Source organism: Ursus maritimus, unplaced genomic scaffold (genome assembly GCF_017311325.1).
Source record: "Ursus maritimus isolate PB19 unplaced genomic scaffold, ASM1731132v1 scaffold_9, whole genome shotgun sequence".
NCBI lineage: Eukaryota > Metazoa > Chordata > Mammalia > Carnivora > Ursidae > Ursus > Ursus maritimus.
In genome coordinates, this window is record NW_024427107.1 from 37,576,834 (window position 1) to 37,592,560 (window position 15,727).

Consider the following 15,727-nt stretch of genomic DNA (forward strand, 5'->3'; position numbering starts at 1 on the left):
GACCTGAGCCAAAGGCAGACGCTTAACTGACTGACCCACCCAGGTGCCCCTATGCTGAACTTTCTATTAGCTCCTAAGGAAAAGAGTCAAAACAAGTTATGTGAATAATCCCTACTCACAAGGAATTTACAATCTCATGAGCCAAACTGAATAAAATCAAATGAAATAGATTTCAAGGAAGAAAACCAATAGACAGTGAAAATGACTACAGCTGTACATCCATGAATAGCTTCAGGGCTACTTGGGTGTTGGCTGTATAGTATCAACACAACTGTGGGGAAGCCAGGGAAGGCTTCATGGAAGAGGTAGTATTGAGTAAACTGTTAGATGAGGAAAAAGACCGTGGAACAAGGAAAATCAGTACAGAGATCTACTAAAGCATCAAGTAATGTGCAGCAAACAGTGAGTATACTTAATTGCTGGAACGGAGGGTCTAAGTTAGGTGGGAAGTCTTTTTTCTCAGTGCGAATGCAATTCTCCCTTCTCTGGGCAACCATAACATTTCTTGTGTGACCTTTTATTAATTTATCTCATTCTGCTTTGAGTTAGTTAGTTATACATTTTCTATTTCCTTCATTAAATGTTAACTCCTAGAAAGTGGAGACAGTCTGCCCCCCCAATCCACTTCTATAGCACTTCACGCAGAATCTAGCAAATAGTTGTTGCTTAATAAATACTTAATTAAATGGAGTTGATGAGAAGCTAGTCAGAGGTGGGTAGGGGAGTGGAATAGGGTCACATGCTTGTGCTAATGAGTTTAAGTTTTGTTATTGGACATCACTGGAAGTTCAAACATGTCAGGAATGTGATCAAAATGTTATTTTAGGGGGAAGAATTTTTTTCTGTCATTCTGCCTAGGAGGTAGAAGGTATGGTCATCTTTTTAATTGTATAAGTGTTGCCTGGACATTTGGGAAGAGATGTCTCATATAGATAATACATAGTACTGCACTTTAAGCTAATTTTAGTCATCAAAACTTTTGAATAAATAAAGTCTTCTTGAATTTTATGGGCTGGATCAAAGTACTCTGAGAATCTTGTGGGTGTGAATAAATTTCTTCATGGGGTTTTTTGGTATTGTTGATTATAGATAGGAGTGATACCATGCTTTGGAGTGAGATTTCGGTGTGTTTTAAATAATGTGCAAGCATATCGAATTGGAAAAAAGTCTGGATATTGGAATTCCAGATTTATACTTAAAAAAGATTTTTGGGGAAGATTTATTGTATTTTTTAAGAGCTTTTTGCTAGAAAGACAACAGAACTATTTTATCAAACTAATTTCCCCTCCTTCCTGGTTTTAGATGTTTTAGAACATTTGCTGGCACTAATGTATTTAGGTACCTCTATACAGATTCATCTTCAATTCTAAAAGTCCATTCATGTGAATTCTTTGTTACTAACATTAAACATAAAGGTTTTAAAAAAATGATTGAAATTACACAAATCATAGCTGTTGTTTGGTGATTTCAGTCAAACTTTTAAAAAAAATTTGGCAGTATAGATTTGAATTTATGATCTAGTTATGTTTTGAAAAAATATCTTTAGTGTTAATTTTGTTTATAGCAGTAATACATATATACATATATATTTCTTTGTTTATATACTGAATGTAGTATGTAAAACAAAGTTAAAAATTGCCATTTGTGAAGGAAAAGCAATGTAGCATCACTATTAAGAGTGGATTTACTGGGCAGCTGGGTGGCTCAGTTGGTCGGGTGCCTGCCTTTGGCTCAGGTCATGATGCCTGGGTCCTGGGATCCAGTCCTGCATCAGGCTCCCTGCTCAGCGGGGAGCCTGCTTCTCACTTTGCTCCTCCCCCTCCCCCTGCTCCTGTGCATTCTCTCTCTCTCTTGAAAAAATAAAACACAATCTTAAAAAGAAAAAAAAGAGTGGATTTAATTTTCTGGTAGTTTTACCTTTCATACCAAATAATAGGGTTAAAATATTACAACTCAGTCTCTAATGGGACTCAAAATCTAAACTAAGGAAAAGTTTGTAAATTTAACATGATGTAAACAATCGGAAAAACGTGAAGCAAATTCTATCCTGTACATACAAACAAAATGTACCTGCATCCCTACATATTTGGCATTTATTGGATTTATAAAGGAAGTTATTTTTGCACAGATAGAAAGCCATGTCCTCTTTGGAAAGCTGAGAGAATAGTTCTCCACCTTAATTTAAGAACAATGGAAGATGGTACAGCAGAGGCCCTTGGGTGTAGCCAAGGGCTCCAAGGGCTTTGTTACTCTGAACGTTTTCAGAAACTGGATTTCTGCTCTCTGGATAAATAGGTATTAAAGGGGCTGCAGCAAACTTGTACATGATATTCTTTTTCTTGGTTTCACAATTTTAGTTAATATATTGGCTTTTTGGTTTAATTCCAATGGCAGAGCTCATAAATGCAGGGTTTTTCTTCTGGGGTAGGGGGAAACAATCATAAAATAAAAATCTTTGACGGCCTGTCTGTTCTATTATAAAATGTGACACCCTATCTAAAAAAGATACCCCCCCCCAAAGGTCGTGTGAAAAGAGGGCAGCACCACAAAAAGACTTGGGGACACTTCAAACAATAGTTTGAACCATACATTATTCCCTGAGAAATTCCAGTTACAATAGCATGAGTGTGCGAATTAGATGATTTGGAGAAATAGAGAACACTGAATGAACAATTTCAGAGACAGGGAAGAACTGTTGCCACAAATATTTGTTCATAGTGATGCTTATTTTCTCAGCCCATGAGATGAAATTTCAGGTTGTGTATGAGAACTGGCTATTCCGTTCTCTGACTGGGCAGCGGCTATCTGAATGTTTCTGTATGAATTAAAAGCTCATCTCCCAGGGAATAAAAAAGATAAGGATATTTAGCAATACCCTCTTCTTTTTCTGAGTTTTGTAGAGCTGGCAGTCATCTGATATATTGAAAATATATACTTCCTCAAAAAGTAAGGCTAGATTGTCTGAATACATTTTGCAGGATAGACCCCCTCTGGCAGTTTCATGTTTTCGCACAGCTTGTAGGGTAGAGACTGGACTAGCTTCCTGGTTGTATTAGCATAACCCAGCCCACTTCCAACACACGCCCAGAACTACCTCATTAGCCATTGGGATCGGAGCCAAAAACATAAGACTACAGTGAATATAAGGGGAATTACTGGCGAAAGAGCTCTAGACCAGCTTAACACTGAACCCATTACTTTTCCAAGATCAGAAAAATTATACACTAACAGGAACCATTTCCCCGTCTTGTTCAGACAAGGATTCAAGGTTTTAATCTATACCTTTAATCTAGAATAATTAGCTTCGCCATAATAAGGCATACAGCCTGGCTGTATATGTTTAAGTGCTGCTGTTAATATCTCTCTCTCTCTCTCTCTCTCTCATTGATTTATTTTCTGGATAGCTTTGACATTGAAAACCACAGACGAATTGGAGCCTGGCATTGAAAGGAGGTGTTCTGCAACAATTTTTTTTTTCTTGTCTAAAGAAGTTTACTTCTACAAGAGGGAATCTGAAAAATGACAGGGGCAAAGAGGAAAAAGAAAGGCGTGCTGTGGAGCAAGATCCATACCCCCCATTGTGAAGACTTTAAACAGTGGTGTAGAAGGCGTCTGCCTATTCTGGAATGGGCACCACGTTACAATCTGAAAGAAAACTTGCTTCCAGACACCGTGTCTGGGATAATGTTGGCAGTTCAACAGGTGACACAAGGTAATGTACTGCATTTGATTTTCCTGTTCTATGCAGAATAGATGTCACTTCGCTTTCTTGGAAGAGTATTATGACCCAAGATCTCTAATTTAGCTAGTGAAACGGATAGTTAATTAACTCTGGGGGAAATAAGCACATTGAATATCTGTATACAAAGGCTTTCCTAGTTGTCTTTTTTTTTTTTTTTTGCTATTTTTGGAAGCTATTAAGTACTGAACCAATTTTTGAATGGCATTATTATGTATTTACAATGTTAAAATTCATACTATGTAAGAGTAAAAGATTAGTAATTGTGGGAGAATGAGTTTTTATAGCTTGACCTTACTGATATAGTGTCTTACTTTCATGGAATCAAGCTATAAAATATCTCCTGGCTTGTACGTATCGTTTATAAACCTAATTAGCAGCACACAATTACCTGTTGTAGCCTTGAGAGTTGCTATAAGCAAGGAACAGAGCTTTCTGTACATAAAGGAGGCTCTTTGCCAAGATCATTATTTGCAAAGAGAATCCTGTATGTCCTTAGAGCTTATGTTTTACTGTGCATGCTGATTTAATTCTGTATCACATTACGTACTGTATTTATTTCTCAATAAGAAATTTAAACTGGTGAGAAGTCTGAGTTTAACTTTCCCAAAGCAGATTCTAAGTGATATTCTGGATTTAGATAGGTGTTTCTCTTGGTGAAAGCTGTAAGTTAAGTAGTACGTACGTGTGTGTCATGTGCGGGTACTTATGTGCTTTCCTTAAAGACGTATTTGTTGAATTCTTATTAGCTTTTTTGTTTGTTTGTTTGTTTGCTTTTCTGCTAATTCAAGTAATAATTTCCTACCTGTAGCAAGGAAAGGAACCAGTCTCTCCACCTTGAGAATTTGGAACGCTTTCCTTGGCATAGACCCTGTAGATTTATATTTCCTTGTAGTTCACTACATCTCTGGCTTGAACTATTATTCATACTGTTAAATTATAAGCACTCTTTTAATTGAATTATTCTGTAGCTGGAACAAACTGGTTTGTGTATTTGTGTTTTTAGTATGATTAGGAACATCTGCACTGGTGGCTTCACTTTCAGATCCATACTATTATCCTACTTTATGGGATTCTGTTTCCCTGAATAGTCTTATATTACATTTTTAATGACCATTTTGCCAATAGTGAAGCATGATAATCTTTAATAAAAATGCAAAGTAAATAACAGGTTAGGGCATTTTCAACCTTGTTTTTATTCAAATTTAAATTCAAAATGAGGCACTACTATGTACTTTGAATCTTGGGTGATTGACTTCCAAGGGCTTTTCCCCCACATAGTTTCAGTATATTTTATGTTTATTTCGCTTTAATTTAATGTAGAGTGAAAGAGAAGTATATTTTTAAAACAATTTGTTGGCTCATCTCTGTGAAATATCAAGTTAATAGGACAATCTGGGGATGTGATAAAGATGCTTGTGATACACCCTTAGCAATAGTATTTATGTATAAGTCTTTGGTAGTTAATTGTACGGCTTTCACTTGGATGTAGATTTTGAGGGATTTTGTTTTATGAGTCCTATATTTCATTGGTTACAAAGAAACACATTGGCCAGCCCCTGACTGAGGGGAAACACAAAGCTTACTCAGCCCTGTGTCTTGGAGTGATGGATCTGGCGGCTGGTTCTCTTGGAGAGCTACCAGTGATTGGACAAGACTACACCGCTAGAAAGAACTTTAGGGTTTTCGTTGATGTATGAAAAGACTAATCTCCTAAAAGTACCTATTCTTTTAAAGACAATTCTCTCAAACTTTCTCATGCTTACGCACTGTGGAGGGATACAAAGTGAAATATAAATACATTACCATTGTTGTAAGGGGCACTGTGCTAAACTCCCCTATTCATTATCTTCCCCTTTCCTAACAAAATCCCAAGAGACAGCAGTCTCTTCTCTATTTTCCATGTGAGAAGATGGAGGCTTAGAAAAGCAAGTAATTTTTCCTGGACCTCATACCTGATAAGTGGTGGAGTTAGGACTTGATTCCAAAGCCAACACTTTTAACATTTTATGCTTTATGCACTACCCTGCCAAGATAACTAGACTTTTTCATTATACCAATGTTATTAGTAATGGAAGACATTTCTTGGGACAGGTATGAATATCCTTCCCTTCAAATTACTTTTGCATTTAGGTTTCATCCCTGGAGTTTTTAGAATCAAAGGTGAGTGACGAGGGAAATAACTACCATAGAATATAAAGTAAGAATGGTATTTAGATATCATTAGCTTCTATTTATGTGAATATAGGCAATCATTATCAGCCCTATTTCTTTAGGAAAATCAGAAGAAAGGGGTAATTTTTGCTCTTGCATCATAATGCAAGAAAAACAAATACCTGTTTTCACTCTACTGAGCTTTGAAGCAGCTTTTCAGTTACGCAACATAGTTGAATTATATGAAATTGTTGAATTCAGCATTTTTTACCTATAAGTATGGAAGGTTATATGGTTCAGTCCAGTAGTTTTTCATTCTTCTCTCTCTAGAAATGCATTTAAAATTAAGAAGAATAATAGAAACTAACCTTTGAATGTATTCTATATGTCAGATATTTTAAATTATGTATTTTGAATTACTTTATTAAAGATTTCCCAATTGTTACATATAGATGATTGTCAGTTATCATATTTAACTCATGTACAACATTTTCTGTATTGACTGTACTCTTTCTAAAACTTTCTTGTCTTGGTTTGAGACATTGCTCTTTCATTTTTTCCTCCTACCTCTCTGGCCTTCTCTTCTTGTGAGTCTCTGCGAATTTTGACTCCTATGCAGTCTACCCATTAAGCATCCGTGACCTAGAGACTCAAACCCTGGCTGCCTTCTCCAAGAATGCCGGAGGCTATTTAATCAGCATAAGAGGTTTTAACTACCGTCATCCTTCAAATGAAACTTTCTTCTCAAACATCCTTCGAATGAAACTTTAGGTATCTCTATGATATCCACATATTCAGTTGTGCAAACCTGGAATCTTCTAAAAGAACTTCAAATGCAACATTTAGTCTTCATAAACAAGCAAGCTGAATAACACCACCATCCTAACCAGAATTATAATAATTAATAATAATAACAGTAGTTTTCAGGCACAAATGTAGACACTGTTATAAGAACATTTGACATTATATACGAAGCTGAAGTTCAGAGAGAATAAGTCACTTGCTTAAAGTCACACAGCAAAGGAGTTAGGATTTGCACGCAAGTAGTCGGGCTCCAGGGACTATGCTGTCATTTTAGATTAGACTGTGTCTCACAGGGACTCCCAAGAGTCATTTCCAACTCTTCCCTGTCTTTTGCCACTTAGCCCACTAGCACACCATCAGCCCCTAGGTTCTGTTATTTCCAGTCCCTGATTATTTCCAACCAGGTAGTCTTCCTCATGCCTCCTGCTGCGGCCCTAGTTCACTGTCTGAACTATCGCAGTCATCATTCTGTGGGCCTTCCTTCTTTCCTGTCTCCTTCTGTAGGCCATATTCTGTACTGCAGTCGGAATGATTGTAAAAAGCAGAACATACCACTTCTCTGTTCAGAAATCTTCAATGCTCTCTTTCCTCTAGGGTAAAAACCCAATTCTTCAGAATAATTTATTAGATCATTAATAATCTGGGCCCCTTGATACTAAGGTCTACTCAAAGAGATCTCTCCTCTGCGAATCCCTCTCAGTCTCCTGGGCAGATGTATGTTTTCTTCCCTCCTACTCCCTCTGTGCTTTTTAGGTATCTCTATGATAGGCCTTAACAGATTGTATTATAATATTTCGAGACAACTCTTTCCACACTGGTCTGTAGGCTCTGGAAACAAAGATAATGTTCTACTCTTCATATTATTACCAACTTGCATATTCCTTGTTGCGTAGAGGTAGGTTTTCAATACATATCTGTTAGAAGTATGAGCAACACTTTAGCTCCTGCAGCCTCTGATTGTTCCATTGTAGCATGTTGCCACTCGAGGGAGGAAATTAAATTTAAGTTCTTAGATTTTTCAGAATAAATGCAACAGAGATACTAATAGAAAAAAATACATCATAAATATGAGTAATTAATTTCTTCCAATTCCTCTTACTTTCCTGAAGTTACAAACTTGCAGCCCTCCAGACAAATCTGGTAAAAGAGTTCCTTTGTCCCCAAACAGTGTTAATTAATTTTTTCTCCAGCCAACATCAACAAATATGAAGAGTTCTTATGTAAATCCAGATGCCTGGCTTCTCTTGAAAAAGGGGAATACATGGCCATACAGGGCCCACATTTCCATTTGGCAAAAATCTGCTGGACTTCAGAGAGGCTTCCCCCTTTAGACAGGGCACGCACTTTGCATTTTGCCACACTCTTCATCACTCACCTGTGCATTGCCTCCCTTCCTGCTAGGGTTCCTGTTACCTGCCCAGGCCTATGAATGTCTGAATTTGTTTCCCTTGCCAAGACACTCATTAATATGTTTTATCAAATGGCCTCAAACTCACCCCTAAATAAAACCTTTACAGAGAGATTACATAAATTAGCTTATTTTTTAAAAATAATTTTTATTTTGTTATATTAGTCACCATACAGTACATCCCCAGTTTTTGATGCAATGTTCCATGATTCATTATTTGCGTATAACACCCAGTGCACCATGCAATATGTGCCCTCCTTAATACCCATCACTGGCCTATCCCAATCCCCCACCCCCATCCCCTCTGAAGCCCTCAGTTTGTTTCCCAGCGTCCACAGTCTCTCATGGTTCATTCCCCCTTCTGTTTACCCCCCTTCATTCTTCCCTTCCTTATTAACTTAGATCCACAGCACCTTTAGGTCTACGTACCTGGATTAATGTATTCCAATAGACTTCATTTCTTTATAATCCTTTGTATTTTCTGTTAATTATTTTTTAAAAAAAGTATTCTAGGAAGGTGTCCCTAGGCTTTGCCAGACTGCTAAAAGGGGAGATTACAATTCCCCAAAGTAAATAAATAAAAGTATGGATGTCCTTGTTTCAAAGGAAGAAAAATCTTAGACCCTCTTTCAGCGTGTTCAAATATTTCTTGGAAACAACTTGTATTTTTAAAAATATTTAATAAATCTGGAGGCTCTTATCACTACCATCAGGTATAAGCCATTAGAGTTTGCATCTACCACAATATGCTTTCACTGACATTTTGTAGGACTTCACTACGGAATGTGTTTAGAAGATGAGCAAACATTGTAGAGAAAGTCATTGACTTAAAACATGTCACAAACATGGTGGGCAACCTAAGCACTACAAGACTCTGGTCTCTAGGGTATTTGGTCCACATTCTAGCCTGAACAGGCACTTGGAAACTTCTTTGTTTCCAACCTGAAAACTCAAGCACCGAGACAGGGCGGAGCCCTAAAATGCATGACTTGCCATGTAAGAAGCTAATCCATGGAGAAGGAATATGAGAATGTTTTGCCTTGCATTCCAAGGGATCACCTAGAAATTGTGTTCCCAAACCATGAAAATTTTATGCTGCCATAGGGTTGCCTGATGTTCAAACCACAGTGTTTTGGGCCGCAGACAAAAGATGGATATTCCTTATAATTATGCAGAATGTGTGGCATTACTGGCACCGAAACATCTGTGTGGAAGCTGAGCTTCGTTGCACTCCTGAGGGCAGCTTCAGGACATGTGGAACACTGTGTGGAAATTCCTGAAGCATACTGCCTCGTGAAGATGAAAGGCTTGTCTGGGAATTTTTCCCTGCATGGTCTCAGCCTTGAGGATTCAGAATCCTAGCATTAGCTGCATAACTCTAACCTAACCCCCTTAGACTATTTCTTCCTGCTGGTAACTTTTCTCTTCTCCAGAAACAAGGGCAGCAAAATATTGCTAAGTAAGTCTAAAGCATACTTGCCTTGATCCTTACACAAGTATGCCCACAAGCTAGTAACTCTTCGTGGGCTTTTCTCCTCCGATTCCCTTTATCCTGTGACACATCCTCACATTATAACTCCAGGCTTCATTCGATACTTTAGGTTTTCTTTTTATTTCTCTTAAATATAAAAAGATGATGATCTGTATATTAAAGGGCCATTTATGTACTTCTGCACTTAGAGTAATGCTTTTCATAATGCTTAGAGTTGTTCAATGGAAGAATCATGACCTTCCTTTAGGGTGTCAGACCTTACCAAGGTTAGCAACAAAATAGATTGGCAGTGGTGTGAGGATAAGGTGTGTGGCCTATCTACGAGTAGACTTCTATTTTTGCCAGCTAGGATCCATCCTTACTTCTGTTAGTGACTATATCCATTTTCAGTTATGTGGTTTAGTATATGTGTATATGAGGTGGTAATTTTGGCTCTAGTGATGATGTCAAGGCTATTTAATGGGCCAAGTCCCCCTCAACCAGGTTCTCAACCTTGCAGAACCTTTGGAACCACCTTAGGGCTTAAACGAATACTGATACCTGGGTCCCATTATCAAGCAATTTTCAGACTTCCTGTGTGGAGTTCCCAGACATTGAGGCATTATGTTTTTTCTTCTTTAAGTTGTCCCAGATTCTGTTGTGCAACAGTGTTGAGAACTGGATGCAGACACAGTGATTAGTCCAGGGGAGGGCTTGTGGCCAAGTCTTGGTAGTTGGTACAATCCCATACATCAGGCCAGTGACTGGTCCAGGGATGAGATCTGCCACGTAGGCACAAGGGCATGGATTTACTATGCAACAAGTCAGTCATTTTTTTGTTTTGTTTTAAAATGACAATGGTAATACAAATGACCTGAGTGGTTCAGTCAGTCTGGATCCCAGGGTCTATGCGGACCTTTTGAGAGACACCTTTGTTTGTACTGGGAGCGCTGGCAGGGAGGAAGACGTGCCTCTGTAGCTTCCCAGGGCCTCCACAGCCTGAACGTGAAGCCAGCCCAGCAAAGAGCATAGCAGAGGGAAACAGTCCTGATGACAGCTAGCACACCCTCAACTTTTTACTTGCATGTGCGAGCACATTTTTTTAAATTGCTTAATTAGGTTTAAGTTGGGTTACTTCTAATCACCTTAACTACACATTTGAGTGTTGTTACGATTTAAATATATTGCACAATTTTTTTCTAATTCTACAGAAACCAGCAAGATAAATATCACTGTACTTTAGATTTTTATGAGAAGAGGGGTTCGAGGCTCAGAACACTAGATGACGTGCAGCTTAAGAGGGGTTCAAATCTGACTGTTTCAGGCTTTACCCCTCAGCCCCTCACTGCCTTCCATTCCTCAGTTTTGCTTGACTATAATAGACATAACCTGAGTAGGACTGGGGTTGACTGTGGGTGATAGAATGCCCTACCTAACTTCCCTTCACATCAGACCCTCAGGTGCCCCTTCCCATGATAACATGTCACCTTGCTCTATGAAATAAAACCCAGAGCTTCCAGTTGAGAGTGAAGGAGGGCTCTGCCCCTGGGAAGAATTACCCCTACAGCAGCTCCTGCTCTTTTCCTTGAGAGCTTCTCACTGCCCGCTGTGAGACTTGTTTCAAACGAGAGAGGGAGGGGAGATGTGCTTGAACACCGGCCCTGAGCATCAGTGAACGTGGCAGAGGGAGCACACAGATCAGATGTTTGGATGACACTTGACTAAAAGCTGGGGTGCAATACAGTGAAAACCAGAGGGCCATGGGTCTGTAACCAGGCTTACTCACCTTCACGTGGTTTATTCCCCTTCATCTCAGCTCTCTCCTTTAGCCCAGGAGATGCCATCTCTAACCCTCACCACCCCTGCCCACAACAGCACTGTGCACATCTATCCTTTGCCATTCCGAGTCCAAGAGAAGAAGGCCTACCTGGAGCTCTTCTAACCTGTCTGCCACTGGAGATGTCTGCCCGCCAGGCGAGACTCCACGCCCCTCTGTAGCCATGAGCTCAGCAGCATAGGTCCATCTCAGCTTCACACCATTTCTAGAAATAAAAAACACAATAGCCTGTTTCTCTAGTCTTTGCTCTCAATCATCTTTTTCTCTATATGTTTTGCTTCTCATGAGCTAATCAATCCATTTCCATGGCTTCAATTGCTACTTTTCTACTGGTGAATTGTAAAAATATATTTCTAGTTCAATTTTCTCTTCTTTGTTCTAGATATAAATACTCAGCTGCCTATTGAACGCACCATCTTAACATCTCCCAGGGACATATTTACAACTGGACACATTGCTTTCCCTTCTCAAAATCAGTACTTATTCCCTTTTCTGTATTGTACTGAAAGTCACCCCCGTCTACCCAATGGTCTATGCCAGAAGTCTGGGAATGATCCTACTGCCGTTTCCACTTAACAAATGTATTTAGTTGAGGAGGTTCTCTAAATTCTTTCTTCGTAACGTCTCTCAAATATACCTGATACCTGTTGCCCTTGTGACCACTAGTATTAATGGTATCAATAGATATTAATTACGTATTAGATCTTGGTATTAATATATATTATACTATTGTGTTTAATAGGTATTGTATTATTTGCTGAATGTGTAAAATGTGCCGTAAATGGTACTAAAGATGCATTGTATATTATATTAATTAAACTTCAGAATAATCTAAGAGCTTCATACTATGATTATCTATATTTTCCAGATGAAGGAAAGTGGATTAGTTTGCTTGTAGTGTCAAGTAATACAGTTTCTATAAAGCACAGGGAGTGTTTTTTTTTTGTTTTTGTTTGTTTTTTCAAAAAAGCCTCTTTTTTGCTTTATTTTGTTTTATAGCCCTAGGCGGTTGTAGGTGGTTGTTTCAGCCAAGAACGTTATCTTCTTGGATATTTACATTTTAAGAATATAATAAGATTTCCATCTTCAAGGGACGGAGAAAGGATGTAAGTTTTCTCTCAGCAGGAGTTTAAAGGCATATTTGCTCAAATCTAGGGCATTTGCTATTAAGTTTTAAATTTTTTAATTAATTAATTAATTAATTAATAGAGGGAGTGTTTTGATGTTTGTCTTTCTGGCTCCTGAACCCATGCTCTTATCTTAATTAAAAGCCACCGTCATTCCTTCCATGCCAGTTAGAATGTCTTCTTGTTTATAGTTTTGTCTCTCTATTGTTTATTTCAAACTACAACAAAAAATTTTTGAGTTAGATCATGGGGATCTTTGTCTTAAATTCCTTCAGCTACGCCTCTGCCGATGGCTTTTGGACCTTTTTTGGTGTTTCGCTCCATAGAACACCCTTGCTTCACAGCATCTGGTGGTCTCTCTCTCACTGCCCCTATGGGCTTCTCATCCCTTGCCTCAGGGCTTCCTGGAACTCCAACTGCTTCCTTGGAGCTGAAGCCACAGGTGTGTGTTTATTGACTTGTATCATGTTGGGAGCCAACATTTAAATATCAGAAGACTTCATTTTAAAACCAAGAGGTTTCCCCCCCTTCATTTAAATCTAATCATCTAAAAACAAATGACTCATATTCCTCCATGGACACTGTAGGCTGAAGTTTATTGGTACTTACACCCTTTCTGTGGGTGTGGACTTTGCAAATTATCATTTTCCTCAACACTTGCTATTCTTTTCCATCAGTACCGCCTCATTCCTGTTATTCATTCTCTTTAGATCTGGGGCAGGATATTCTCAGACTCAGCTCACGGACACCGTGATTTCCCAAATTCGTGACAATATTCAAAAGAACAATATATTTACTATAAAAGCAAACATTATTTAGAAGGTAGTTATGGCTATAAATAGCCAGCTTTTCTTTCATTAGACAGCATTGGACTTCTGAAGATCTTTTCAAAGCCCTTCAATATTTGGATCTCACTTTTCCCACCACTTCTCTTCTTAGTCATCCTATGTTCTGTTTACACTGAACTGCTTAGCATTCTAAAGGATCATACCCGTTTTGCTTCAGGACATTCGCACATACTGCTTCTTCTTAAATGGAGAGTGTTTCCCCCCTCATTCACTCTATATAGATTATATATCTTCACCTGATTATATCTTAGCATCTATCAGAGCTGGATTTAGCTCAGTGGTTCTTAACCTTGGCTGCATATTAGAATCTCTTTAGGCACTTAAAACAAAACAAAACAAAACAAAAACCCGTGCTCAAACCCTAGACCAATTAAATTAGAATTTTGGGGAATTTAGGGCAAATCATTTAATTTCCTGGGCCTTAGTTATCTTCCTCAACTAATAATAAAGAAAGTGAAGTAAAACGAGCAGCTAGGGTTGAGAATTGTAGGCTTTCACAAAACGCTTGGTACCTGTATTTTGTTTTCCCATAGCACTCTCACTGGTCCACTTAACTATTGCATTTGTTTTTGATTTATATTTGATTCCCGCCCCCCCCCAAGTTATAAGTTCCTTGAGACAGGGACTATTTAAAGTCTAGGGTGATCAACCAGCCTGGTTTCAGCAACGAAGTTCCTGAGCCTAGGAAACATTTTCAACTCCTGTCAAAGTGTTTGGTACCTAGTAGGTATTCAAATGTTTGTTGACAGTGAAAAATCATAATTGGGATGACAAGACAGAATTTTCCTATGTCTGCTCTCCTTTTGGTGGCTACTCTCCCCGTGGAAACTTTCAGTCTCTCACTGTTTCTGCTTTATCAGCTTCTAGGTCTGTTGGTCCTGAAGCTTCTTGGTCATGGTAATTTTTTATTTTCACTCTTGTGAGCTCTCACCTGTATAACAGGTGTATGGTATGTATGGTGTGAAAGAATGATGTGATTTGTCTTAAGCCCTCTAGCGATTAGAACCAATGATCTTTGATTAACAGTCTTTGTGAACCTAGAGAATGTGTGTCCGTAGGAATTTTGTTTGCATGTAGTTGTGGTTCTTAAATATATGTAAATCTACTCTGGGAGACCCACTTGTAATATCGCTTAGCCCTGAACCCACTGATGCTGTGAATCAGACAGCTGATTATACTGTGGTTTGCTAATAACGATTCTAAGACCACCACAAACCAGTTACCAGAGGGAAATAAACTTTCATCATTACCCACACAGTTTGGGTTTGATTTCTTATGTGTAGTTCTTGGAAGTACCTACTGCCACCTAATTATTTTGTTTTCAAGAATACTAATCTGTCTTCCTAGGGTGCTTTATTCATTTCTGTTAAAAAACATACTTGAAAGAATACACAGTATTTTGCTATGTTCTTGGAAAGAGACAGAGAAGTATAAGACAACAATCCAGCCCACAAGGGCCTTATTATTTTTCCTTCCTCAGAAATTTGTACAAAGTATATGAGAATATGATCTTGTTATTCAGCCTTGAAGATCTCAATCTGGTGTGGGTATGTAAGGGTGGGAACATTTTCTTAATGAAAGTTTGTTGAGTATTGGTTTCAGCCACTTTCTGCTGTGAGTAGATTGTTTAACCTAGGCAGCTGCCAAGGAATGTGTTTTTATTTAGGAACATGAAAAGTAGTACAAGCCCATCTATATAACATAATATGAAATGAATTGTTGGTGGTAAAAACTGGACCAATATAGAGATCCAAGTGGCAGTCTTAAACAGCTGGCAAGACTTGATCAGTATAGACATATGGTATTACATGAAATGGCATTTTAAGAAATCGAGTCCTGCTCATCATTCTTTCTCTGGAGAGGCTCTCAAGGGAACTACATACACAGGTAACATTTAGGGAAGGGCAACCAGTGTCCCACCTTCTCTGCTGCATTACTGTTTCAAGCACAGCTCTAGCTAAGCTGGATTGTATCAAAAACAGCTTTGACCTGAGACCGAAGAGGTATTCTTTCTTGTAAAGCTAAGGGTTGTATGTGCTTGTGAAAAGAGAGCAAGAGAGACATATATCAGAGCTTACCTTGAGGCAGGCCCCGGTCTTTTTATCATATTAGAAGCATGGATAAAGGAATAGTAGAAGAGAGAAAAACGTACATGTGTGGATATACCTGCCCATCAAGCAATGTGTCCTCGGATTAAGAGTACACATCACAATAAATGTTGAGTAGTGTATAGAATTGTTGAATCACTATATTGCATACCTGAAACTAACACTGTATGTTAAATATACTAGAATTAGAATTAAAAAAAAAGAGAAATATGTCTTCATCGGAGTGTTCAA

At 38.4% G+C, this 15,727-nt stretch overlaps 1 protein-coding gene across 1 annotated transcript in view; it reads left to right on the plus strand.

The window, feature by feature from the left end:
• The first annotated feature begins 3,443 nt into the window (after positions 1 to 3,443).
• The window catches only part of SLC26A7 (solute carrier family 26 member 7), a 108,304-nt gene continuing 96,020 nt past the window's right edge, over positions 3,444 to 15,727 (plus strand). The window contains exon 1 of the mRNA XM_008689134.2: positions 3,444 to 3,712. Within this exon, the coding sequence (XP_008687356.2) occupies positions 3,520 to 3,712 (193 nt within the window). The 5' untranslated portion in view covers positions 3,444 to 3,519. The remainder of the gene's footprint in view (positions 3,713 to 15,727) is intronic.